Source organism: Macaca thibetana, chromosome 12 (assembly GCF_024542745.1).
Source record: "Macaca thibetana thibetana isolate TM-01 chromosome 12, ASM2454274v1, whole genome shotgun sequence".
In the NCBI taxonomy this organism is placed as follows: Eukaryota; Metazoa; Chordata; class Mammalia; order Primates; family Cercopithecidae; genus Macaca; species Macaca thibetana.
This window is the reverse complement of record NC_065589.1, coordinates 40,936,935-40,964,663: the sequence shown is the minus strand read 5'-3', so window position 1 is coordinate 40,964,663 and position 27,729 is coordinate 40,936,935. Positions and strand designations below refer to the sequence as shown.

Sequence of the window (27,729 nt, the reverse complement as noted above, 5' to 3'; positions counted from 1 at the left end):
ATAAAAGTATTCAGGGCCTACCAACATTCAGTACCTTAGCCATAGAAAAAAAGTACTAGCAAGAAAAACAAAATGAAATGTTCCTACTTACAAAACAAGCCCAACATGATACCTTTCAATATCATAAAGGCCTAGAACTTAAACATAAAGAGTCATTTTGGATTAATCCAGGTTCTTTCCTTTATCTAGGCTTGCCTGATAAAACAAAATTATAGTCAAACTCAAAAAACAAAAAATGCTACCAAGCCTCACTCATTTTAAAGTTTCTAAAGAAAAGCTCACACAGTTCAACTCTAGAAACACTTTTATTTCATAAAATTTAGCAGGTACCTGAGATGGCACTGGCTTTTCACCATGCTCTGAGTCCTCTCTCACTGAATGATCTGACAGTTTCCGCAGGTATTCACTGACTGCTTGGGTGTCAGGGTATGATGGCACGTTTCTGGCAGAAGAAATTTCAGTTGTTCCCATGACGTTTTGTTGAGAGGATACGGCATCGCTGCTTGTGGTCTGAGCACTGACTGCATTCAGTTCAGTAGCAACAGACTGATCACTGGCTACAAGAGTGTTCTCAAATACTTCTTCCTGCCTGTCAAGGGTTTCAGTGGAGGGGCTGAGAGCAGTGCTGGGATGGTTTTCTGCCTGAGATTCTGTCAGTGTCACACCTAATGGGCAACAATGACTGTCTGATATAATCACATGGTCTTCTTTGTCAGTCATAGTAATCAAGAGCTGGCTGCACTGGTTGCATCGTTCTGGGACTGGCTTCAGATCTTGGGAAGGGAGGCATTGTACAAGGGCTAAGCTGTGGAAAGCACCACAGGCAACTTGAAGCACCACTCGCCCAGCAAGATGTTCTACCTTTTGCGGCTTTGTCACTGGGAAGGCAGTGGTAATGAGACCCAACTGACAACCGGTACCCCATGCCCAAATCTCTCTGCTTATTGACAATGCCAGAGTGTGTTCCTCGCCACATGCCAACTGTAAAATCCTGACTGCTAACAAAGGGCTGGCCTCAGAATCAGCAATGCTGACAGGGTTCGGTTCCGGCACATACTGCTGGTTGGCTACTGCACACTGGCCAGCAGAATTCTCTCCCCACATGTATGCGACACCATTGTCTGTCACTGCTCCACTATGGAAGCTTCCTGTTGCCACAGTAACAACATATTGCCCAACCAGGGCATTTTCTAGAATGGGGCTACTTGGACAAATCTCTGCTGGTCCACTTCTCCAGGGAAGGGTCCCAAAGCTGTAGACCTCACCATCTGAAGTTTCAAAAAAAGGAAAAAGAAAAAAAAAAGGGTTAGTGAATTAACTAAAAATTTTAACAGTAAACTTTTAGTGCCCTCTAGATTTAACCAAATTGGACTTTCTTTTTAAATTTTCCAAAGCAGTTGTAGAAATCTGGTTCAAGCACACAGTATTTAACATTAATTCATCTTTTTAAAAATGACTCATTTTAATATTCTGCACTATGGTGAGAATTTCTACAAATTGTAGGAGGCTACTCCTTGCCTTCAGCCTCATCCTACAAACTCCTCACATCAATCCACTACTAATGGCCACCATCACAGGCTATTACAGAAGCAGATTCCAAGTGTTCAAAGGCAAAATAAACAATGATGTTAAAATAAAATAAGCAAAAACTAAGACAAAACAGACACATTCACTAATATCTACATGTCATTACTAGTAAACAAGTTGGAACAGCAGAAAATTATGCAATGGCTTAAAAATATTAGAGATTCATTTTGGCCAAAACTAAGAAATTAATTTCATGCCTCTAGGCTGTACAGAAAGCACCAGTTCTTAACAAGACATGGTTGTCTTCACATTGTACGGCACGTTATGTACAGTTTTGAGATGTTACATAAATATACAGGTTGAGTATCATTTATCCAAAACGCTTGGGAGCAGAGGGATTTTGGATTTCAGGTCCAGGTTTTGGAATATTTGCCTTATACTTACTGACTGAGCATCCCAAATCTGAAATGTTCCAATGAGCACTTCCTTTGAGCATCATCACATCAGTGCTCAGAAAGTTCTGGATTTTGGATCATTTTAGATGTCAGATTTTTTAATGTGGGATGCTCACCCTGGACTTTTTGTACTAGATACTAGCTAGTCTTTCTGAGGTGAGATTTGTTTAAAAAGCAAATCAGCTTCTTCTCCAAAAAAAAACATCAAATGGCAGATGATGCCAGTGCAGCGGGAGGGCCTGGAGGCCTCAGGGAACCTGGGATGGGGAACCACAGCGACTTCCTTGGAGGCTTGGGCAGCAGCATCTGGGGCCAGGGTCAGGGCCACAGAGCTCAAAGAGGCAAGGCCGAGGATAAGGAATGGACACCCACCACTAAGCTGCGCTGCCTGGTCAAGGACATGAAGATCAAGACCCTGGTGGAAATCTATCTCTTCTCCCTGCCCATCAAGGAGTCTGAGATCATTGACTTTTTCCTGGGGACCTCTCTCAAGGATGAGGTTTTGAAGGTTACGCCGGTGCAGAAGCAGACATGCACCAGCCAACACACCAGGTTCCAGGTGTTTGTTGCCACTGGGGACTACAATGGCCACTTGCTCCAAGGAGGTGGCCACTGCCATCCAAGGGACTATCATCCTGGCCAAGCTCTCCACTGTCCCTGTGCATAGATGCTACTGGGGGAACAAGATCAGCAAGCACCATGTGGTCCCTTACAAGGTGACAGGCTGCTGTGGTTCTGTGCTGGTGCGCCTCATCCCTGCACCCAGAGGCACTGGCATCCTCCTAGCCCTGGTGCCCAAGAAGCTGCTGATGATGGCCAGTATCAATGACTGCTACTCCTCAGCCAGGGTCTGCACTGCCACCCTGGCCAACTTCACCAAGCCCACCTATGATGCCATCTCCAAGACCTACAGCTAACTGGCCCCCAACCTCTGGAAGGAGACTGTATTCACCAAGTCTCCCTCTCAGGAATTCACTGGCCACCTTGTCAAGACCCACACCAGAGTCTCTGGGCAGAGGACCCAGGCTCCAGCTGTGGCTACAACACAGGGTTTTTATACAAGAAAAATAAAGTGAATTAAGCCTAAAAAATATTTAAAATAAAAAGCAAATCATAACAGAACAAAGCAAAAAAGCAAATGAACCTGTCAGCAGAATAACCAGCTAGCTTTAGAATTAATGAAGACACCAGTGAGTTGGGTATATAAATAACTTATGTATATCCAGGTATGCTACCAAGGCTTAATTTTACTGTAGTATTGTGGGAATTTGGGAGCAGGTGCACATAATCTACGCTGGCTAAAAATTCAGTGAAACAAAGACTTGGCTATGGGTTTTGAAAAATACTGAACCAAGCCCACTATCCTTTCTTTTCCATATGACCAGAGACTTATGATTTTTTTTTAATTAATGAAGAAATAAGCATTATTTTTTTCTCATAAGGCAGCAATTGAGTTGATGATGAAAACATGCAAACTTTATCTCTGACCTATTATACATGGTCACGTATACACTCAAGTTAACTCATCACATCTATATAAGTAAGGACTCAATAGTGGCTAGAGGGAAGATATGTGTATTTATTAGGAAATGTAGAGTCTGGATCAAGATGAGAAAATAAGCTCACTGGTTAAGTTCTTTTAAACTTTGTTTCCTAATACAACAATATACTTGAAAAAGCTCACCAAGTCTTTCAATTAACATTATTGCACTAGAAAGAGCAATACTGCAAACAAACGGATATTCAGATTCCCCTCCTTAAAAAAACAAAAACCAAAAACTGGAGCATATAAAAAATAGTGAAACAGGCCAGGCGCGGTGGCTCATGCCTGTAATCCCAGCACTTTGGGAAGCCGAGGCAGGCGAATCACAAGGTCAGGAGTTTCAGACCAGCCTGGTCAATATGGTGAAACCCCGTCTCTACTAAAAATACAAAAAAAAAATTAGCTGGGCGTGCTGGCGCTCGCCTGTAGCCCCAGCTGCTCAGGAGGCTGAGGCAGAAGAATCGCTTAAACCTGGGAGGCAGAGGTTGCAGTGAGCCGAGATTGTGCCACCGCACTCCAGCCAGGGCAACAGAGCAAGACTCCGTCTCAAAAAAAAAAAAAAAAAAAAAAAAAAGTGAATCAATGAAGTATCTTCATGAATTATGAGCTAATGGTCATATTTAACAGAGATGAAGAACCTTGAAAATTTCTAGCACTCAACCATTTCCTCAGCTGAAAAAGATAGCACTGGAGATCTGTATGCAATTTCAAACACACGCTTGTATTAGGTGTTTTTTTTGGTAACTGTGACACTTAATACCAGGACACTGCTTAAACAATGATAGGCTATGTAAATATTTTTGAAAAGTTTTCCTTCAGTTGTCCTAGCCTTGAAGGTATGATTCTAAAGATACCATGTTTATAGTTGAATAACTTTTTTTTTTGAGACAGGATCTTACTTTGTCACCTAGGCTAGAGTGCAGTGGCATAATCACAGTTCACTGCATGCAGCTTTGGTCTCCCAGACTCAAGCTATCCTCCTGCCTCAGACTCTGAAGTATCTGGAACTACAGGTGTGTGCCTCCATGCCTGGCTTATTTTTAAAATATTTCCTGTAGAGACACGGTCTCCCTATGTTGCCCAGGCTGATCTTGAGCCCCTGGGCTCAAGGGATCCTTCTGCCTTGGCCCCCCAAAGTGTTGGGATTACAGGTGTGGGCAATTGTGCCCAGCCGGTTTCACTATCTTAATGAAAATATTCCAAATATATTATTGAAAACAATAGAATTCCACTTATATTTGCTTGAGAACTACATATTTTAAATTTCACAGGACAGATATTGAATCTAGTTCACATTTTTAAAGTAAGATTGTTTTTAAAGTCCTGAATCATATAATAACATTATAATAAAACTGATATAAGACAAACTAAAAAGAAATCCATGTTTATCCCATACAACCACCAGGACCAGACTTAATCCTTGTTTCCTAGAATTTGTCTTCCTTTAGTTCCTAGAAAGAAAATACCAAATCATTATTTAATATCTCAATAAATGCTTGCACAGCAGAAATGTATAAATTAGTGAAGTAGATGGCAATCGGTGCCCAAATCAAATCTGCCAAGATTGAGTTGATAAAGCACCATTAAGATTAAAGGTAACTCTAAAATTATAGCACGTTTCTGTAATAGACTCATAGATTTTATAATATGTCTTGTGAATTGCTATTTATGTCTGAAAAAAAAAATTATACTGCGAAAGTTTAGCCAAGTGGCTTTAAAAGCCAGCTTTGAAATCAGACTGAGTTCCAGTCCTGACTCTGACACTTCAATAGCTGTGTGTGCTTGGGAAAATGTAATCTCCCTGACTTTCAGTTTCCTTATCTGTGAATAATAATAGAAGCCACCTCACAAGGTAGTAGTGCAGATTCAGTGAGATAAAACATGGAAAGGGCTTAGTATAGTATCTGGCACACAACTGCTTAACAAACATTAGCTATTATTAGCATTATTATTCTGATAGACTTAATGAACAAAAGTTATAGCAAAAGAGTCTCTGAATAGGTGACCTTTTAAAAGTTAATTTTTCATTTATTTATTACTATAAAATTTTAAAACTATAGTTCTCCCGTTTATTCTAGTTAACGGTATATTTTAAATTTAAAAACTAATCTGATTTCTGATAACGGAGTAAGAATATATCTTGAAAACAGAAACAGTTCATTAAGAAACCCTAGGCCAGTAGGGTTTTGGCCTAGATAACGGGGCAGAGATGTGGTTCGAGATTCTCCCCGGACTCGCCGCCATGGGCGTGTGCTTGTTTATTCCAGGACTGGGTACTGCGTACATCCAGAGGTTCACTAACGGGGGCAAGGAAAAAAGGATTGCTCATTTTGGGTATCACTGGAATCTGATGGAAAGAGATAGGCGCATCTCTGGAGTTAATCGTCACTATGTGTCAAAGGGTTTGGAGAACATTGATTAAGGAAGCATTTTCCTGATTGATGAAAAAAATAACTCAGTTATGGCCATCTACCCCTGCTAGAAGGTTATACAGTGTATTATGTAACATGCAATGTGTTATGTAGTGCTTAATAAAAATAAAATGAAAAAAAAAAAAAAAAAAAAAAAAAAAAAAAAAAAGAAACCCTAGGCCAGGCGCAGTGGTTCATCCCTGTAATTCCAGAACTTTCGGAGGTCGAGGCAGGTGGATCACCTGAGGTCAGGAGTTCAAGACCAGCCTGGCCAACATGGTGAAACCCCATCGCCACTAAAAATACAAAAAAAAAAAATTAGGTGTGGTGGCGGGCGCCTGCAGTCCTAGCTACTTGGGAGGCTGAGGCAGGAGAATGGCGTGAACCTGGGAGGCAGAGCTTGCAGTGAGCCGAGATTGTGCCACTGCACTCCAGCCTGGGTGACTCCGTCTCAAAAAAAAAAAAAAAAAAAAAAAAAAAAAAAAAAAATAGCTAGGTGTGGTGGTGGGCCCGTGTAACCCCAGCTACTTGGGAGGCTGAGGCAGGAGAATCGCTTGAACCTGGGAGGCAGAGGTTGCGGTGAGCCGAGATCGCGCCATTGTACTCCAGCCTGGGCGACAAGAGCAAAACTCCGTCTCAAAAAAATAAAAAAAAGAACCCCTAGTATCCAATTATTCCCACACCTGACTTTCCACATTCAGGCATTTGTTAGCATTGCAGTTTGTATTTGTTAAGCCATTCTCTTCATTACCTTCAGTCAGAAGAACTCCATGTTTCACTCCGAGGGCTGCCTGCAAAACAGTCTTTCCTCCCCAGCCTGGCAATCTCTCTGGTGTTATGGGAAAGGATCCTGCCTGCCAGATATGGACCAGGCCTCTTTCTTTGGATCCTTCTGCCTCTGTTGAGCTACAAACATCAAGAAACATAGCTTAATTGTTTCTACAATTCAGAACGGTATCCTTTGTTCTTAATACTTTTCATGATTGTACCTTTTACTAGCACATGGATGACTGGGTCAGATAGCTGAATTAGCACCTATTTTATGCTTTGGTTATGCTCATAGGAGCCAAAGTAAAACAACTATTTATGTAAAAGACTAAAGGATGTGGGACATGGTCGCTTATACCTGTAATCCAGCACTTTGGGAGGCCGAGGCAGGCAGATCACAAGGTCACAAGCTCAAGACCAGCCTGGCTACTATGGTGAAACCCCATCTCTAGTAAAAATAAAATTAAAAAAAATTAGCCGGGCATGGTGGCATATGCCTATAGTCCCAGCTACTCAGGAGGCTAAGGCAGGAGAAGCGCTTGAACCCGGGAGGCGGAGGCTGCAGTGAGCCAAGATCGTGCCACTGCACTCCAGCCTGGATGACAGAGCGAGACTCCGTCTCAAAAAAAAAAAAAGACTGAAGGACACTCTAAACCCACAAATTACTTTTCTCCATCTAAGAAGCAAACAAAACTTGGGCTATTTTTAGAAGTTTTAGCATTTGGTAGCATAAAATTCCAAGATTCTAACTTCTCAATATATTCACTCCTTGTTTAGATATTAAAGCTACAACATGCCCAAGTTGAAGTCTTATCATAAAATTTTATAGTAAGTAAAAAGTACTTGATGAGAACAATATGAGATACAGGAATTCATTTCACTTTATGTTGAGTTTAAGTGTAGAATTGCTATTTAAACTTTTAGGAATCAAGTTTGTAATAGATATCAGTAAAATCCTTCATGCTTTGTTCAAGTTCTAGCTAAAGAATCCTACACATCTGATGATTTTGGTTTAAAGAATACAAAACACACAGCTGCACAGTAATGACCATATCCTAACTGCCCTCTTCTAAGAAAAGGCCGTGTTAAGATATGTGCCACCACTGGTAATACATTTTTTCAGTTTCTTTTTTCTAGAACACTGATGCCAAAATTTTAATGAGGCACAGAAACTCTTTTGAATAGCTAGGAATTCTCTACGTTTGCTATATAATATTCCCTTAAATGATAACTGGACATAACCATGGTTCTATAGGAGGAACACTACACATTTAACCTTCCTTTTAGATATCTTCCATAACTAGTTCTTTAAGGATGGAAGATGATTAAGATTAGCAAGGCTACTTCTAAAAACCTGAAATTATTTGTGAGGGAAAAATGGCTACAAGCACTTTAAAATGATTAAATGAAGACATTTAGTGCTTCTTACAAAGCTTACAACTAACTAGCCTTCTTTAAAATTTGTTTTATCTTTACCAATCAACTAACTACAAATGTCACTATTCCCACTTAACAACCATCAACAAGAAAATTAAAACGAAGAGAAGCTACACATATGTGAAGCTGTTTGCTATGTTTTCCTAGGAGGATAAGAGAAAAGGAAGAAATGGTTTTACCTTCTCTTCTTTGAGTCCATCGGTCAGTGGGAACACTCCATCACCAAATCATTCCTTCTTTACAGAAGTCTATCAAGACCTAAACAGTACAATACAAGTAAGGAAAAGAGCAGTAAAAGAATATTTTACCCCTTCAGACATTAAAAAAAAAACAAAAAAAAACCAAAAAAAAAACAGCCCTCTAACAAGTGCACATTCACTAGGAAATAAATATGCAGTAAAACTATTTAAACTATTTCATATCTTGCCTGCCAAAGTCAAACATAGGCTGAGCCTGCCCACTAAACTTATAAAAATGCCCGTTGACTGTCAAATGTAATGTCAAAGGAAAAGACTACCCACAATTAAGCTGTACTCTTTCAGGCAATAGATTTTGTTTTTTATTATAAAGAAAAAAGTTCAATCTGAAAATCAATACGTTAAGTACAAAAAGTACATATACATTAAGGTTACTTTTTAAATGCTGTATCTGGAAAGCATGAAGACTTAAATACCAATTAACTCAGATTTTCTAAAATCTCTTCAGTAATGTATCTGATTCAAGTAGTTTTAATTTATACTTTTCAGTAATGCACAAAAAATTATGTCATTAAAATAGGAAGTTTTCCACTTATTGGAAGGAGGAACATTTTCCCCAAATCACCTTCAATTCAGACCAACATGCCTCGTAACTCAAACGCTTGAAAGAAAGAAGTCTGAACTTTAAATCAGCTGTTTTAAAATCCACCTTTAATAGAAAATAGCTACATGAAAATCATGGTTACAAATATCATAACCCATCAGTTTAGAAACTCAATATTTAATAAAATAAGAGATAGAAAAATAAACAGAAATGCTGAGTGCATTTCAACTCAAAAAACCACATTTGTAAGGGTAACAAAACACATGAAAACAAAAGCACTTAGGTCTTATTTGTGTAAACCATAAAAATATTGGGGCCAAATTTGTGGTTTTTCTGCAAAAGGATATGGAATGGTCACTGTGTTCTGGAAACAGCCCATACTGGCAGGAGTGATCTACGGTCCATCTGTTTCCTCCAGGTTGCCTGTGAATTCTTACCATTTCCCATCTGTACATCTGAAGAAAATTACTTTCTACCTAATGCTTATTTTAGAAAGATTATGAATCATTCAAAGTTGGAAGACGGATACTATGTTAACAAGAGATATATCTGAATAAATTTAATAAATGCTATTCATTTAATAAATACAATTAAGTGCTACTATGCTTTGTCCATGATAGTAATTAGCCTTTTGTAAAATGCACAGTTCATGGTGTACAGAGAAATTCTGCCACCAGATCTAATCTGTGCTTATCTATCACAGATCATGGAGTTACTATGCCCTTGATTAAATTTCAACAATATGTAGCGGAAGCCAGAGAATTATTCTACGAGGATGTGGAAGCACACAAGCACACCTTACTTCACACAACTGGCACACTATATGTAAACGGAATTTTGTCCTACTGACTAACAATCAAAAATGTCGAGAGAATTTTTAGTACAGTTTTCTTAAAGTTGGTTATACCTTACTCAATATTATTTATCACCACCACTCATTTTTTTAACCTAAATGGAATTAAAACTCTACAAACTGTTTTTACAACTTTCTTTTCTTACTTACATATAGGGCAGGCCAAATAATGGTCTCCAAAGGTGTCCAGGTCCTAATGCCCAGAACTTGTGACTCTGTTAGCTTGCATGATACTAATCAACTCTCCTTCAGATAGAAAGATTATCCTGGTTATCCAGGTGGACCCAATGTAACCATAAACATCCTTAAAACTGCAAGAGGGAGGCAGGAGGAGAATCAAAGAGACATGATGATGGAGGCAGGGTCAGAGGTGATGCTACACTGCTGACTGAACATGGGAGAAGGCAGCCATGAGCCAAGGAATGCGGTGACAGGTAGCAGCTGAAAAGGCAAGGAAAATGATTCTTTCCTAGAGTGTCCAGAAAAAAGCAGCCATGCAGACACCTTGACTTTAGGCTACAAGACCTGTGTCAGACTTTCAGCCTACAGAACTTGAAGGTAATATATTTGTGTTATTTTAAGCCACTAAGTTCGCAACAATTTGTTGCAGCTGCAGTAGAAAACTAACATACTATTTCATAGACATCTTTTTATATCAGTATTTACAGATCTCTCTCTCTCTTTTTTTTTTTTTTTTTAATAAGACGGAGTTTTGCTCTTGTCACCCAGGCTGGAGTGCAATGGCGCGATCTCAGCTCACTGCAACCTCCACCTCCCAGGTTCAAGCAATTCTCCTGCCACAGCCTCCCAAGTAGCTGGGATTACAGGCACCTGCCATTACACCCGGCTAATTTTTATATTTTTAGTAGAGACAGAATTTCACCATGTTGGCCAGGCTGGTCTCGAACTCCTGACCTCAGATGATCCACCTGCCTTGGCCTCCCAAAGTGCTGGGATTACAGGCATGAGCCACCTTAAGCCACCATGCCCAGCCCCTATCTCATTTTGTTTTGATGGTGTTTAATATGTTTGACATCTTCCAACAAGATATGTCTGCCTGAAACTCAAACAGGGCAATGAAGAAAAGAAAACTGATTGCTGAGGAAACATAACTAAAAAGGAATATTGCAACTAAATGTAGGGAGCTTATGTTATTAAAGTTTTATCCTCACATACTTAAGTAAGGGTGGTATTTACCAACTCTATTTAATCTAACATTCTTTCTCAATTATGTATCCATCCAGGAAAAGAAAGTAAATGAAAAACTTTTGTCTTTCTGATATTTTTATGATTGTCTCTCCAGGAAATCTATTAAGACTCACCTCAACCAGTCAAGTAGCATTCAAATTTCTGTATGTTGTTTCATTGCTTTAACATTTTAAGTTTTTATAAAATTGCCTAATCATAAGACTTCCTCTGGGGATATTTCTTCCAGAGGAGCTTTAAGGTCTCTACATTCTTTAAGAGGGGCAAGATCCTTATACTCTGCTGCTTTTCTTCTGTTACAGTAACTTTCCTGCATAGACCTGTTAACCAGCTCTGATAAAGAAGCCATGTGATGCTGCATAAACAGCATTTACTGTGGGACCCTCTCTTACCTTGCGTGGCTTCCCTACAGATAAATGGCATCTCCATAAAATGAGCAAACCAGACATCAGCCTTCTGAGCCACAGGACACAGCTAGATCCACTTTAAAGTATACCACTCTATCCTTCAAATTATCATCTCCTTCACAGTGATATGTAAAGTAATTAAACCCCAGGTGGCCCTTTAAACAAAGAGCAAACCTGGCTTCTCAATAAACTGATGCCACTTTTAGACTCCACTGGATACACACCCTTCTGTCACATCTAACAGAGAAATAAGTTGTCTTGTATAAGCCAAGGATATCATTTTAACACCATGTCCTGGAAGTGCCCTTAACAACAACAACAACAAAAATCTAGTCTAGATGTCCCAACTATTGTTAGAAAGATGAGCTACAACCATCTACAGGTCTACAATACCTTAACCAGAAATCTATAGCTCTGAAAATTAAGTTTTTTCAATAATGCCTTTGGTGGCAAAATCTAATCTGACCGAATTCATCTGACAGCAAAATCTGACCTGAACTAATACGAGGTTATTTATCACTTTTATCCCTTTAGTGTGAATATTCATACATTGTGTTGTAGAAATATCAATATGAATATAATAAGGCAGCACTACAGATCCTATAGGAAGTGTTATATAATATATGGCTTATGCATCTTATTCTAAAGAACAAAACATAAATCTGAATTCCAAAATGCATCTTGCCCCAAGGGTTTTGAATAAAGGACCAGGAATCTATATTCAAAAACAACTACTATCATTTTTTAGTAGAAGTCTCAAAACTTTTAACTATTTTATACTTAACTTGGTTTCTTTTATGTACTTTGAACATTTATTAACTATTTTAAACTTAACTTGGTTTCTTTTATGTACTTTGAACATTTATTTCATTTTAGAGAGTACACTGGAGAGTTGCATTGCTTCCAGTGGGACAGTCCACTGATGCTTTCATGATTTTTTTGTTTTGTTTTGTTTTTTGTTTCTTCTTCATTTTTGAGACAGTCTTGCACTGTCGCCCAGGCTGGAGTGCAATGGCGCGATCTCAGCTCACTGCAACCTTCGCCTCTGGGGTTCACATGATTCTCCTGCCTCAGTCTCCCGAGTAGCTGGTGGCGCACACCACCACACTTGGATAATTTTTTGTATTTTTAGTAGAGACGGGGTTTCACTATGTTGCCCAGATGGTCTTGAACTCCTGACCTTGTGATCTGCCCACCTTAGCCTCCCAAAGTGGTGGGATTACAGGTGTGAGCCAATGCGACTGGCCAATGATCTATTTTAATGACGATGATTTACATTTGTTTCAAAAGTTTTAAGCCAATTTTATGGTGAACACTCATGGAGCACCAAAATGATTTTTTGCAAGGAATATCCAGCCTGCAAATACTCAGTCGACTCATCTTTTCAATGGAGGAAGGAAGCCTGGATTCTTAAGTTTCATACAATGCTGCTAATTTGGTGAAGAAGAGGTGAATAAATGAGAGATGCTCTGGAGGCAGAGCAACTAGTACTCGGTGATTAGACAAAGGTGGGGGATCAAGGAGAAGGAGGTATCAGAAATGTTCTCTGGTTCTGCCTCAAACAGCTGTGTGTTGGTGGCTCCATTTCCTGAAATGGGCAAGAGTGAGGGAGATGGGACTCTGAAGCCAAGATAAGATTCTGGTAGGATAAAATTTATTTTTAAGTTCAAGATGTCTGTGAGAAACCCAAGAGTACATATCAAGTAAGCAGTTAGAATATATGAGCACGGAATTCAAGAGAAAAATCTCAGCTGCTGCTAAACTTGGGAGGGCATATGGATAATGTTTAAAAACAAGACAATGGATAATGCCATTGGGGTATATGGAAAGACAAAGGAAAGCACAGGGTCAAGCTTTAAGGAGCTCCTGCGCCTGGAAGTTGGATAGGATGAGGACTGGACAAAGAGGACTGAGATTGAGAAGTGGTCTGCTATGGGCACATGAAAACAAAGGAAAGCACTTCAGGGAGGACGTCAATTAGGTCAAGGCAGCAGGGGTCTTGTAGGAGAACTAAAGTGTCCATTGGATTTGCCAACACAGGTAACTGCTGAGCATGGCCACAACCTCAGTGGTTTGTTTGGGCACTGAAAACCAGATTGAAGTACGCTGAATATAAATGGGAGGTGACAATGTGGAAATATCTTTATTTTCAATGGGTGATCCTTTTGAAAAATGTTGAAATGGCAAACAAAGAAATGGAGTGGTAGCTGGAGGGGAATGTGAAAATGAAGGGTTTTCTTTTGCTGGGGGGACAAGAGGAAGCTGAACATGTCTGCACAACAAAGACTGTGATCCTGGATAGAAGGATGATGAGGACAGTGGGCAGAGCCAAAGTCCTAGACAATGTGAAGGAGGATGCCATCCAGAATACATGTGGAGGGATGTCTGTTTGTTTGTTTGTTTGTTTTCCATTAGAAGAAAGGTCTACGTTTTTGAAAGAAGCGAGATCACAGGTACTGATATAAGCAGAATTCTAAATTTTGTGGTGGGAGGATAAGGGTTCCATATGATGGTACCTGTAAGTGACGAGGACTTCACAGTATGCATGTTGTAGAGTCTAATCTCCCTCCTGGCTCTACTCATTCTGTTTCTTTATTTTATCCCACCCTGCTATACATTTTTGTAAGCTGCTTTAAATCCTTTTGGGAACAAGGCAGGATATAAATAATAACTTTAAATGTGGTACAGAAATGTGTTGAGTCTATTATCCCAAATGCAAAGAGAAAGTTAAGTCATGCAGGATCCTACATATTCATCTCTACTAAACTATTTTCTGGATAAAGTCTTTTTGGCTTAAATCAGTGAAAGGTAAATTTGTGAGTCATAAGTATAATAACTTTCAAATGCTTAAATTTCAACCACTGAAACCACATGCATTTTTTTTTCATCTACTATGTTCCAGGTACTATGCTAGTCTGAAATTTCCATGAGAGCAGAGTGACAAATATCGTATTCTCTAGTACATCCCAGCAGCTTAGTTCTGACGTATAACAGGTACTCAATAAATATCTGTAAATACATGAGTTTCTGCCCTTAAGAAATTTCCATACTAGTATGTTCTCTTTCTCACTAGAATAATGGCTCTCTATAGAGTACCTTAAGGCATAAGAAAGCTAATTTACATTAGCAAAGCTGGGCCTTCCTAGTCTTATTCTCCTGTCTCAAATACTGGTTTAAAATAGCAAAACAACAGTAATAATTGTAGTTATAAGAGTAATGTCAATCAGTGATTAGAATGACAAGACATTCAGATAGAAAGGCAATAAAAATAATAGGGGAGTAAACTGTATCATAATGCCCTGAACGAATATAGACATAGAGTGACCGGTGACTTGGATACAAAATTACCATAGATTTCATGTAGCCATTAACACTTCCTTTTAAAAGTCTGAGTTGGGTACATTTTATTACAATGTAGTAGAGTGACAAGAGATTTGGATACAAAATTACCATCAATTTCATATAGCCATTAACACCTCCTTTTTAAAATCTGAGTTGGTTACATATTATTACAATGTAGTAAACCAGAGTTTATACTTTGAATGCAGTAAACAATAACAGAGTCTGGTATTTTACACTTGGTAAATGCTTAATAAATAATTTGTTTTAGAGGCTAGGTCAACATTTACAAGTGGATTATGGTAACCTTTGACTCAAACACCTGACTTACAAATAATCTATACACCACCACCAACTGCTACTTCCTGGATACCCTGCCACTGAAGCCTTCACCAACCACTGTGGAAGGTTGAGGAAAACCCGCCTTGCACTGAAGCCTTGGCCAACCAACCACCAAAAAGGCCACTTGGAACCCCACACCTCTCAGCCTTAACTGCTGCACAGAAAGCATTGCCTGATACCAGTATGGGAGCCAATGAGCCTTTAAATCTTGACTCAGAGTGAGGGAATTCAGTAAATTAAGGCATTGGATATATTCAATAGACTGGCCTAGAAAGCTACTTATTAGTTATAATTTTGTTACTAATAGGATATGCACTAAGTCACTGATTCAAAATATATTTTAAGCTCCTGGAGGTCAGAGACTACGACTTACTCATTGGTATACTCTTGTACCCATAATAATCATTCTGAACAAGCTGGTTACATTTAAGCGAGTGCTTGAGTGAAAGATACAGCCCCTGATTTTCAGTTCCAATCCACAGACTTCCACGCTATAGATTTCTAGTGCCTGTAATAAAATTCAGTATCAGATACAAAAGAAAAAACTGTCTTCTCCTAATAGAAACTCTCATATATAATTTGCTAAAGGTATATCCTAACAATGAAATTACTTTTATCTCATGTCACTTTAAAAAGGGTTAAACAACTCAGAGAAGTGTTCCTTTCTCCCTTTCTCCTTATACACAGACAGCTTTTGGTGCAATGAGAAACAGGAAGATTTTACAGTCCTTTTTTAATGCCTTGCTAATTTCATGCTGAAACTTACTGAAACTACACTCTCTTGGTTATGAGGATCCTCTAAACGGGAAATTATCCACGGTGGAGGGGGTAAAAGTGTGTAAACATGGTACAATAATTTCCCAGCAATGCCCACTTAGCTCTTTTTTGTACCCACTCTATATTATTAAACACATTTTTCAGGATTATTAAATAATAATCCCACGATGCATTGTGATGAATATTATAATACTAACAACTGAATTTCAAATTCCCAGGTACTGCCACTATTTGTGCCTGTTATTACATGGTACAGTGAATGTCCTGGTAAGTCCTGATACAAACTACTTATTCTCTTAATATTTGCAACTACTCTCTTATTAAAATGGCCACAATTTTTTAAAGGCAATATTAGATTTACAGTTCAAAGTATGATGACTTCTTTTACTAACTGATAACACTTAGTGCTTAGGATCATTCAGGGGCCACATAACCAAACAGGAAATATACACACTAAAAAATATCACTCTGGTGATACAAGTTTCACTTACTTCAATAGTGCTAGTAGCAGGTATTCTTTATTAGAAATGAAAATATTGTTTAACTCACAAGTTTAGATACTGAGGTTACATTAGGGATCAGCTACTAAATGTTTTATTCATTAGTCAACAATTTAACACACTGTCATCAGGTTACTTAGTAATATCTACAGAGACAATTATTTTCTTTGAGCAATAACTAGGATACTTGTACTCAAGGTATAAACTCAAGGTAACTACATTGTAGTAAAATGTAACCAAGCTAAGCTTTGTAAAGTGTTAATGTTAATACTACACAAATCTGTAGTAATTTTGTATCTGAGTCACTCTATGTCCAAATTCCTTTCAGGGCCTTATTATACAACTTGCTCCCCTATACTTCCAGAGTTCATGATCGGTATATGCCTACATTTCCCAGGCATCTCTAGAATGTTAATGCCCCTGCAGGCTTCATGTCCTGAAGAAAGCATTTTCCCAGGAGCACAAACAGCAAAGCAAAACTGACCAAATAATTGGTCTGTCTCCTCTCCTTAGAAAGGCTTTACACAGTGGAGCTGCACTGACACATTCCTTTCTTATTGCAGGGAGAGAAGAGTTATTTTTCCACAGTCTCCTAATTTGAGGGTACAAAGTAAAATAAAGCAAGCATATTGGGAAACAGCCCTGATTATAAATAAAAATGTTAAAGTGCTAGTTTCACAAACTATCTTAACTATACATAAAACTGTAAAAATAAATAACAAATATATGTACTCATCATCCAGTTTTAACACATATTAATATATTTTCATATTGGCGTCCACTCTTTCTTTAAAATACAAGAAAAAATAAGTAACAGAGGTGAAGAAGCTCCACTCAGAATTAGTTACTATTTCTAAAGTTAATGTATCCCATTCCCACATTTTTATATTTACTTTTATGTACTTTCATTAGATATACACATATCAATAAATAATGCATGCTATTATGTTGCTTTTAAAGTGTACATAAATGCATCTTACTGTATAAATCCTTTAGCATTTTGCTTTTTTCATCTAGTATTACATACTTGAGATGTATATATGTTGGTAAGTATAGATCTAGCTCATTCATTTTTATGAGAAGATAGTATTGAATTGCATGAATAAACCAGTTTATCCATTTCCCTACTAATCTTTACAGTTGGATTGCTCTACTTTATTGCTCTTTTAAAGAGCTGCTATAATCATCCTTGTTATATGTTTGCTTGGGCAATTGCCCCAAGTTACTTAAGATCTTGGCTCGACAAAAATTTAGGCTGTGGAAAAAAAAAAATCCTGGAGTGAATGTTAGCCCACCTGAATGCTATTATTGGGTCTAAACCACTCCCTTCCTAACAGGGAGGCCATGTGAACTGAAGAACTGTGTGATGACTCAAAAGAAAAATATTTAAAATGTGATAATTAAGGGAAACATGAGATGATCAATTTGTGGAATTAATGAGACGAAAGCTGATCTTCTCTCTGGACATAATTCATTAGCAGCTAAGCGAACCTCTGCCAACAAACCCCAGTCTTTTTCTCATAGGTGTTGAGAAAACCGTAAATTTTCTTCAAATTTAAAAGAAATATACGATAGCTCCAAAAACTACTATCTCACCAATTTAAATATTTTTCCCTCTACCCACCTGGATCAATCAGTTCAGCTACATGCAGGCAAACATCAAGACACAAGCTATAAGCTAAAGAAAGTACCATCACATATACAGAGGAATAAGAGATAGGGAAAGGAAAATTAAATCCAATACTAAAAAGAAGCCAGAAATTGTTGCTATTTTATTGGTGATTACCTAACATTTTCTTAAGGACTGACACCCTACAAAACAGAGTACTTTCTTATTACTGATAACAAAATTGTTTGGGCATCAATGAAGGGTTAAGAGACAAAAATCTGTTAAAATTATATCAGGAAAATTCATATCCCGAATACACTTGAAATACGTGGTAGATTTAATTCCACCAAGTTATAAAAAGAGCTAAATGATTTAAAAGTCACATATCCTCACAGCATGCCTCTGAGTGAGAAAGGTACCTCACGCACCCAAAGCAGGCCTTCTTTTACACAAGCTTAAAAATCACCACTCTGCCTTTCTTCCTAGTTTTTCAACTCATACTTTACCTAGTCTCACATTAATACATAATTGTAGATTTTTACAAGTCAGTCACATTTTTGAGATTATCATTAGAATGGACCCAGCAGCTACTGCTTTAAACCCACATTTTTCATGAAAAGGTAGGAGATACCACCTAATTACAAAAACACTACATCAAGACTCATTGAAGTTCTTAGCATACCCTTTGTCTTTAACAGTCAAAGTGCCCAAAGTAAGTGTTTCAAATGACAGCCCAAATTCTGAAAAACTGAAATTTGGAGAGAAGGGATTCCTGTTTATATTGTATACATTTAAAAAATAAATGGCTCACATAATGCCACTCAAGTTTTGTTCTTTTTCCCAGAATTACCTGTTTGGTATTTCATTTTTCTGGATCATTTTCAAATTTTAACACTGTTAAACAGTTTTGACGTTTTCTTGCTATAATTATGAATTTTAAATCTGCCAATACTGGTCATAGTTTAGAAGCTAATAAACTCGAACCAAGTATGGATTCTGTCAGTATCTTTTTCACATTAAAATGTCCTTATGGAATACCAAAATTACTACGTAACAACTTGAAATCATATTTTATAGCTACTTCCTTAAAATATTCAGTTCCCTTCCCCATCACTTAGGAAAAGAGTCCGTTTGGATCATGATGTAGTGGGAGGAATTAATTATAAAAACAGCTAATATGTATTGAATACTTACCATAAAACAGGCACTGTAATAAATATGATACATGAACCATTACATGTAAAGGTACTGTCATCAGGAAAACATTGTTATCCCCAATTTAGAGACAAGAGAACTGAGGCAGAGAGATTAAATAACTTGCCCAAAGTCAAAGATGTTAATGGATGTGACTCTGGGCATGTTCAGATGCAAAGCCTAGAATCTTAACCACTATGTTTATGTTATTAAGGTCAAAACACTGCAGTTTACTGCAAAAACAAATTTTTCACTGCTTTAAATTATTCATTAACTCAAAGGTCAAGCGGTCACTCCAAATCATATGATAAATGGGGGGAAAATGTGGGACTAATAGATTTGCTGAAGTTTCGTACCTGCTCAGAATAAACATATCACACAATTTTATTCCGTACAGCCAAATATAAGGGTAACTGAGTAAAGATCTTCATTTGGGTACAGCAGTCAGTTCCTTCTCCACCCTAAACCAGAAAGAAAGCACTGTACTCGGATATGCCACTTCAACTAGAGTGTTTTTCCTCTTCCACCATCAAAGCCCTAAGCAATAGTACGATTCTACCCGTCTACTGTTGCCTGTCTTCAAAGCAGTCCTGTTACCCGAGGACCAACACCAGCGTCAAGGACCTGTGTTATTTTCCTGGCTTCGCTTCTCAAAATAACTTATCTTCTCCTCTTGATAAATCACTTGATACGCTCAAAGACTTGCCTAAACTACTAATTCTTATTATCAAAGCCATTTTCTTTCTCCGTAACCGCCTTTTCAAGCAACCCTTCGTCCACTCTTCAACGCGATTTGCACCCTGTGGCAAGGCCGCCAGGGACAATCAGCTGGGTTCCCGGCCACGGACCGCAGTTTATCAGCTCAGCGACTAGTGTGGGCATTCAACAAATTCTCATGAATGAATAGCTGGAAGGCAGCGTGGGTGGAGGCGGGAAGAGGGGGGCTGAAAGAATTTCACGCGGCTGAGACCACTGCGGCGGAGCCCAGTCTGGGGAGGGAGAGACCGTGGCAAGTGGGAGAATCTGGGGCCGAGGCAGGGGCCGCCTCGGGTGCTGCTGGACCGGCAGGCACAGTCGATCGCACGCAGAGCCGGGAAGATGCGGGCGCCGTCTCCGCAGGCCCCCGCAGCGCGCTCTCGGGCCTCGACCACAGCCTCTGCCTAGCTCCCTGTCCCCGGTCTTCCGCATACAAGGGGTCGCAGCCGATAAGCCCTCCTTAGCCAATAGCCAACCCGGGCGACCCGCGCTCGCTCACCTGAAGCTCCACCGGCAGCACGGCGCTCTGCATCCGGCGCGATCCTGGCAACCCCGTGGGTCCGCGGGATCAGCTGATTCATGGAGGGCGGGGCCTCCGGACAGGGCGGGACTGCAGGGCGACTAGCGAAGGTAAACGCGGGCGCGGAGGCTCTTGGAATCCGAGCTCCTGGGAATTGCTCTTGGGAGACTGTCGACGGCGTCTGTTGGGGGACAAAATTACTGAGAATGCGTTAGGCACTGCAGGCTATGTACTTGGGAGCACAGCCCCTCCCTTAGGTTAGGGCGGAGCTATCAGTCCTGGGATGTGCTTTGACGATGACGTAGAATAGAGTCGTCCAAGCCTAGCTACCCGAGCGCTTCCATGGTAACAGGCGGTGGTGAGAGTGGTTGGGAGCAGCAGTCGTTTGTTACCACCTCAAACTGCAAGGGCCGGAAGTATGCAAGTAAAAAGGCTGAAATATTTTCAAACTGCCTTTATGGACTGTATCCTAATGGTGGTCGCTGTTCCCGCCTCCGCGAATGACGTCATCGCCTCGCGGCCCTGTTGTGCCGTTGTATCCGCAATGTGTAAACTTACAGGTTAGTTGCAACCCCAAAAGATGGGGTGGGATAGGAGAAAATGAATTGCCTCTCCAATGATTCCCGTAGGACTCCCCAATATGCAATCAGTAAAATCAGTTTTCTTGTCCCGCGCAGTTTCATAACACTGTTTGTCGCAGCCACAGTCCCACCCCACCTAGCCTGCACTCCCAAGTCCTCCCATGATTTTATGATTTTCCAGAGCCACCACTCACGTCGCACAGTGGGTGCAAACCTTCTGCTGCTAGGCATTGTGCCATCGCTGGACCTGCAAACCTGCAAATATTTAGACCATCAACGACAGATGTGTAGTCAGGTTCTGAAACTCCTGTATCATACTCACCAACACCCTCAACTCAATTTCCTCCCTGATCCTTCGCCCACCTGCAAAACTGTTAGTCTGCAACAGTTCACCCAACCTTGCTCACTCCTGGATCGGTGCAGAAAATCACACACCCCTGAGAATTGGCACCACTGCGAACCAAAAGTGTCCAACTTCGGTCGGGACTTCCACATACGACCACGCAATATTGCTGAGCCTAAAACAGTCACGTTTACACATTGCTACTCAGATTATCTCGTATTCCCCTCCCCTACTGTTCCCAGCCCTCACACTCTTCTAACCTCTTATTGAACTCTACTCACCCGCTTTGGTAAAAATAAAAATAAAAAGCTTTGTTTCTTACATCTCTGAGGAAAGTGATTTTTTTTTCTGATGGTGAAATTCACCATCAGAAGTGAATTTCCTTAAATCTCAAATTCCACCAGCCACTACCACAAAACCTACCTGCAACCAGTTTTGTTTTGTTTTGTTTTGTTTAGATGGAGTCTCTTGATCTGTCGCCCAGACTGGAGTGCAGTGGCGCGATCTCGGCTCACTGCAACCTCCGCCTCCCAGGTTCAAGCAATTATCCTGCCTCAGCCTCCCGAGTAGCTGGGATTACAGGTGCCCGCCACTACGTCCGGCTAATTTTTGTGTTTGTAGTAGAGATGGGGTTTCACCATGTTGGCCAGGCTGGTCTCGAACTCCTGATCTCAAGTGATCCACCCGCTTCGGCCTCCCAAGGTGCTGGGATTACAGGGCGAGGCACCGAGCCCGGCTCCTTTTCACGGAGTCCTTTTCTTCTCCCTCTTTCTTCTTAGAAGAGGTGTTCTGTCCTCTCAAGGTTAATGTCTCCACCTGAACTCAGTATCCTTCCAATCTACCCAAAGGAAAGACTTTATTCTGTTGATGAAAAAAGACAAACTTTGTAAAATATTTGAAGAGGTTAAATATACTCTGATCAAAACATGAGTAACCATGGCCTGGGACACAGCCTCAGGAAGTCCTGAGAACATGTGCCCAAGGTAGTTGGGTTACAGCTTAGTTTTATACATTTTAGAGAGACAGAAGTTATAGGCAAAGACATAGATCAATGCATGTAAAAGGCGGGGGTGGTGCTCACAGATCATAGGAGGATTCAGAGACTTTATGATTGGTTGAAAAAGCTAAGCTTTTCCTAAAGAGTTGAAGTTAGCAGAAAGAAATGTTTGAGTTAAAATGAGGGGGATTGTGGAAGCCAAGGTTCTTGTTATGTAGATGAAGCTTCCAGGTAGCATATGTTATAGGACCTTAAAATGTGTCAGACTCTTGGTTAAATCTCTCCTGGATCAGGAAAAGACCTGAAAAAGGAAAGGGATTCTGTACAAAATGCAGATTCCCCCCAAAAGAGACAGCTTTGCAGGGTCATTTCAAAATATGTCAAAGAAATATATTTTGGGGTAAAATATTTTTATTTTCTTCAGGGTCCACTGTCTTGTAATGCTATACCATAGTCAGATTGGAGTTGGATAATCTTATTGCTACAGGAGTCTGTTTTGTCAGTCTTACGATCTTTATTTTCATTTTATGAAAATGGTTTAGACCAGTTTAATGCTGGTCTAAACTCCAAAGGGAGGAAGTATAATGAGGTATGTCCAATCTGCCTTCCCATCATGGCCTTAACTAGTTTTTGAGGTTTTCTTTAGGATCCCCTTGGCCACAGAGGGTGGAGGGAGATCTATTCAGTTGGTTGGGGAGCTGAGAATTTCATTTTTTATTTACATTTCCATTACTTATCCCTTCTCCTTCATGTATTTTCAACCTCTGCCTCTCCTCTTATTCCTATATACTTACAGTGTGTAAACCTGCTACCTATCTCATCTTTAATTTTTTTACTTTCTGCCTTCTTTCCTTTGCAACTTAATTTTCTACTTCTACTTTCTGACTTCCCAGTCTTCCTCACCCTTTCCTTAAGTCTACTGAAATCAACAGTCATCTTCTCATTTTGTAATCTAATGGTGCTATCATAGAATGGAAGCATTCTATGCAACAATCTAAAATAAAGAAGATCATCTCTATATACTGATATGGAATGATCTGGAAATTAGGAATTAAGAGAAAAAAACTAGATGCTAAGTCCTGTGCATAGTAGTCTACCAATTGTGTATTATGTATGTCTTTTCAGGAGAGAGATAGGTAGGCTGGAAGATAGTGTAAACTGAAGAATCACCTTTCTAAATTTGAGATATACAAATTTAGAAAGGAGATTTCTTTTCTTTTTTTTCTGAGACAGAGTCTTGCTCTGTCACCCAGGCTGGAGTGCAGTGGCTCAATCTCGGCTCACTACTACCTCTGCCTCCTGGGTTCAAGCGATTCTTCTGCCTCAGCCTCCCGATTAGCTGGGATTACAGGCACATGCCATCACACCCAACTAATGTTTGTATTTTCAGTAGAGATGGGGTTTCACCATGTTAGCCAGGCTGGTCTCAAACTCCTGACCTCGTGATCTGCCCACCTCGGCCTCCCAAAGTTCTGAGATTACTGGCATTAGCCACTGTACCCGGCTGAGACTTCTTTTCTTATGAAGAGTTAAAACCTGCAAGGTGGCCATACTGACAGGCTTGGAAGTATAGCCTACAGTAGAAACCATTAGCAGGCACTTTGGAGGAGGAAGGATTGAGGCAGGAGCTTTATGCTAAATGGGTTGGCTAAACATACACATTCAACAGATTGAATATTCACTTTGGGGGGTCCTGACACATGTATATTGAATAGCATGCATGTTACATGCATCCCATGTTCACTTTGGGGTAGAGACTTAACACTAATTGCATTACATAATTATAATATCATTTTGATATAGAGGGCAATTATAATTATGTAATGCATTTAATGTTGAAGGTGAAGCAGGAATACAAAGGCACTCAAGTGGTCAGCCACTGTCAACTAGCCAGAACCAGTCCATGGTCGGTGGTCTCTTATCAGGAGAAAGTTACTGAAATCAGTCTCTTGTCCAATCAAAGCTGTGGTTATGGCTTGTGGGACAGAGGCTCAGGTAGTCAGCATCTGGTTGTAAATGAGCTGCAATTGTTTTAATATTGCTTATCTCAATGCCAGCACTTGTTTAACTGCTAGGGAAAAAAAAAAAAAAAAGAAACCTTAGGCAGTTAGAACATAGCTCATTCATTCATTCATTCATCTTTGAGACAGGATCTTACTCTGACACCCAGGCTGGAGTGCAATGGCATGAACATGGCTCACTGCAGCCTCAATCTCCTGGGCTCAGGCAATCCTCCCACCTCAGCCTCCTGAGTAGCTGAGACTATAGGTGCATGCCACCACATTCAGGTAATTTAATTTTTTTTCTTTTTCTTTTTCTTTTGTAGAGAGAGGGTCTCACTCCGTTGCCTAGACTGGTCTCAAACCCCTGGACTCAAACAGTCCTCCCACCTTGGTCTCCCAAACAGGTGTGACCCATTTTACCTGGCCCAGAACATAGGTTATTCTTTAAGTGCAGGGGTGCATGACAACCCTTTCGTGGCGTGGTCTTAGATCCTGTTTGTAATTTGGTATCTTATTGCCACAGAGAGTCTGTTCCATCAGTTTTGTGATCTCTATTTTAACGGCTGGTCAGTTGTGTCTAAGCCACAGAAGAGAGAGGTTATAACAAGGCATGTCTGACTCTCCTGATGCCAGGAACTCAGTTTTTAAGGTTTCTCAGGGGTCCCCTTGGCCAAAAGAGGGTCCATTCAGTTGACTGGGGGGCTCAGGATTTTAATTTTAGTTATCAACAAATAGATGGATTTAACATATATTTTTATCCTAGTATATGCATGTATTAGCTCTGAAAGAATACATTAAAGGGTGGCTACCACTGGGGAGGGAAATCGGGAACAAGAGGGAGAAAAAAATTCACTTTTCTCTCTATACCATTTTGTGCTGTTTACATTTTTAATCGTATGCTCTTTGCTTATTTTTAAAGCTTTTAAACTTTATTTTATTTTAGGCAGGGTCTTGCTCCATCACCACGGCTGAAGTGCAGTGGCACCATCTTGGCTCACTGCAGCCTTGACTTTCTGGGGTCAAGTGATCCTCCCACCTCAACCTCCCAAGTAACTGGGATTACAGGTGCACACCACCATACCTGACTAATTTTTGTATTTTTGGTAGAGATGGGGTTTCACATGTGGCCCAGGCTGGTCTCGAACTCCTGATCTCAAGGGATCTGCCTACCTCGGCCTCCCAAAATGGCAGGATTACAGGTGTGAGCCACTGCACCCATCCCTAAACATTTTTTTTTTTAAAGGTCTAGTTCTCAATCATATCTTCCTTTCACTTTTTTCTTCCTTGACTGCTGGGACACACTCCTTCCAGGAGTCATAGCAGGAGCTTCCCCCCTACTCCTTCAGACCTTTCCTTTACCTTTGCAGACTCCTTCTTTCACCTGCCCCTTAAATTCAGAGACAAAATAAATATTTGATACATACTTATTATGTGTCAGGCATTGTTCTAGGCACTGAAAAGACATAATAATGAATAAAATTGACACGAGTCCCTGTTCTTATGGAACAAAGACTCTGGTGGTGTGGAAGACAGTCTCAACATGGAAGTCATCACTTCCTCCCTCCATGCATACAAACATCACTACTGACATCAAATGATGGAACCTGTGTCCTCTCCCCGCACATATAGGCTAGCCTTGAGATTTTTTATTTTTTTAAGTAATAGAATGTGGCAATAATGAAGTTCTGAATCAAGGCCTTAAAGAGAACTGGCAGCTTCCATGTTTCTCTCTGAAAAGCCAGCTTCCATAGTATACTCCAGATTGATTAGCCATATAAAGAGAGAGGTCACATGGATAAACATTGAGGTACCAGACATATAGGTAAAACCTTCTCGTACCTTCCAGGCTGGCCCAGTCACCTTCTGAATGCAGCTGAATGAGTGGCATCAGCCAATGCCAAGTGAAGCAGAAGAACAGCCTAGTCAAGCACTTCCTGAATTCCTGACCTAAATTCCTGAGAAATAATAAGTTGTTGCTTTAAGCCACCGAGTTTTGGGGTGGTTGGTTATGCAGCAATAACTGAAACAAGTGGGAAGAGTGGGAGATAATAAACAAATCTAAAATATGGTAATGACCAGTGCTATAAAGAGGCAAAATAGTGCGGTAGCTAAAAGCCCATGCTGAGCCAGACAGCCTGCATTCACATTTCAACTCCAGCTTTGTGACACAATTTGTTTAACCTCCCTGTGCCTCAATTTCATCATCCAGAAAACGGATAGTAATGTCACCTACTTTATGGAGTGATGTGAGGTTTAAATGACCCAATAATACGTAAAGTGCTATGCATGGTACCTGGTACATAGTAAGTGTTATGTGTGTTGTTATTATTGGGAGCAACAAAGAAAGGTAGGGAAATAGAAGGCAAAGGCCTAATTTTATATTAATGGGACAGGGAAAGCCTCTCTTTTAAGAAGACATCTGAACAGAGACTTGTAAAGAAGTGAGAACATAAACCACGTGGACATAACTGCAAAGGCAAGGAGGGCGGTGCTGCTAGAGCTGAGAAAAGAGTGGGAAGGTGAGAGATAAGAGCCAGTAGATAATGATCTGGTAATAGGACCAGAAAAAGAACTATGGGTTTTATCTGAGTGATACAGGCAACCCTTGGAGGCCTTTTCACAGAGGGTTTTGTAATCTGGCTTCCCTTTTTCAAGGGATGATTCTTCTGCTTTGTGGAGAGTAGAGAACAGAATGTAGGAGTGAAAGAGTGGAAGCAGAAAGATCAGTAAGAGGGTAATAGTTGCAGATGGTTATGATGGCTTAGCCCCAAGCAGCAATGGAGGAAAGGTAAAAAGCAGTTTGGTTCTGGATGTATTTTGAAGGTAGAGCCTGCCATATTTGCTCATTGATTAGAAATGAGCTTTGAAAGAAAGAAGAATTAAGACCTGAGTAAAGGCCTTAATTGGTAAAGATGAGCTGGCTGGGCACGGTGGCTCACACCTGTAATCCCAGCACTTTGGGAGGCTGAGGCAGGAGGATCACCTGAGGTCAGGAGTTTGAAACCAGCCTGACCAACATGGTGAAACCCTGTCTCTACTGAAAATGCAAAAATTAGCTGGGTGTCATGGCATCTGCCTGTAATCCCAGTTACTAGGGAGACTGAGGCAGGAGAATCACTTGAACCTGGGAGGCGGAGGTTGCAGTGAGCAACCTTGCACTCGAGTCTGTCACAAAAAAAAAAAAATGGTGGGCTATCATTTACTGAGATAGGGAAGACTGGAAAAAGAGTATGGTGGAGGCTATGGGAAGGAAGTATTAGGTTTTCATGTTCAGAAAATGGCAATATTTTATATGGCTACTAGGCATTGAATGGATAGGAGTCTGGTGTTGAGGAGAATGATCAGGGCTGGAGATATAAC

The 27,729-nt window shown here is 40.1% G+C and overlaps 3 protein-coding genes and 1 long non-coding RNA gene across 5 annotated transcripts in view; 2 read left to right on the top strand and 2 right to left on the bottom strand.

The window, feature by feature from the left end:
• ALS2 (alsin Rho guanine nucleotide exchange factor ALS2) overlaps positions 1 to 8,452 on the bottom strand; it is a 69,040-nt gene extending 60,588 nt beyond the window's left edge. For both annotated transcript variants that reach the window (XM_050750787.1, XM_050750788.1), the window contains exons 1-3: positions 8,321 to 8,452; positions 6,688 to 6,842; positions 331 to 1,268 (exon numbers count right to left, since the gene is read on the bottom strand). In XM_050750787.1, the coding sequence (XP_050606744.1) occupies positions 331 to 1,268; positions 6,688 to 6,842; positions 8,321 to 8,340 (1,113 nt within the window). In that variant the 5' untranslated portion in view covers positions 8,341 to 8,452. The remainder of the gene's footprint in view (positions 1 to 330; positions 1,269 to 6,687; positions 6,843 to 8,320) is intronic.
• On the top strand, positions 5,704 to 6,107 carry LOC126932207 (NADH dehydrogenase [ubiquinone] 1 alpha subcomplex subunit 1-like). Its single transcript, XM_050750919.1, has one exon. It carries the CDS (start codon positions 5,735 to 5,737, stop codon positions 5,945 to 5,947), a length of 213 nt encoding a protein of 70 aa, XP_050606876.1. The 5' UTR covers positions 5,704 to 5,734; the 3' UTR covers positions 5,948 to 6,107.
• A 5,162-nt stretch (positions 8,453 to 13,614) lies between the features above and the next one.
• LOC126932215 (uncharacterized) lies at positions 13,615 to 20,750 on the bottom strand. Its single transcript, XR_007718135.1, has 2 exons — positions 20,425 to 20,750; positions 13,615 to 19,630 (listed from the first exon to the last, which is right to left on the bottom strand). It is a non-coding gene; the product is annotated as an uncharacterized LOC126932215 (long non-coding RNA).
• Positions 20,751 to 20,931: 181 nt separating this feature from the next.
• Positions 20,932 to 27,729, top strand: part of CDK15 (cyclin dependent kinase 15) — a 117,123-nt gene continuing 110,325 nt past the window's right edge. Inside the window, exon 1 of the mRNA XM_050750893.1 lies at positions 20,932 to 21,005. The gene's annotated coding sequence lies outside the window, so the exon portion shown is untranslated. The remainder of the gene's footprint in view (positions 21,006 to 27,729) is intronic.

Excerpts from the sequence above, each read along its gene's own strand:
- LOC126932207 (XM_050750919.1), top strand. The coding sequence starts at position 5,735 with ATGTGGTTCGAGATTCTCCCCGGACTCGCCGCCATGGGCGTGTGCTTG.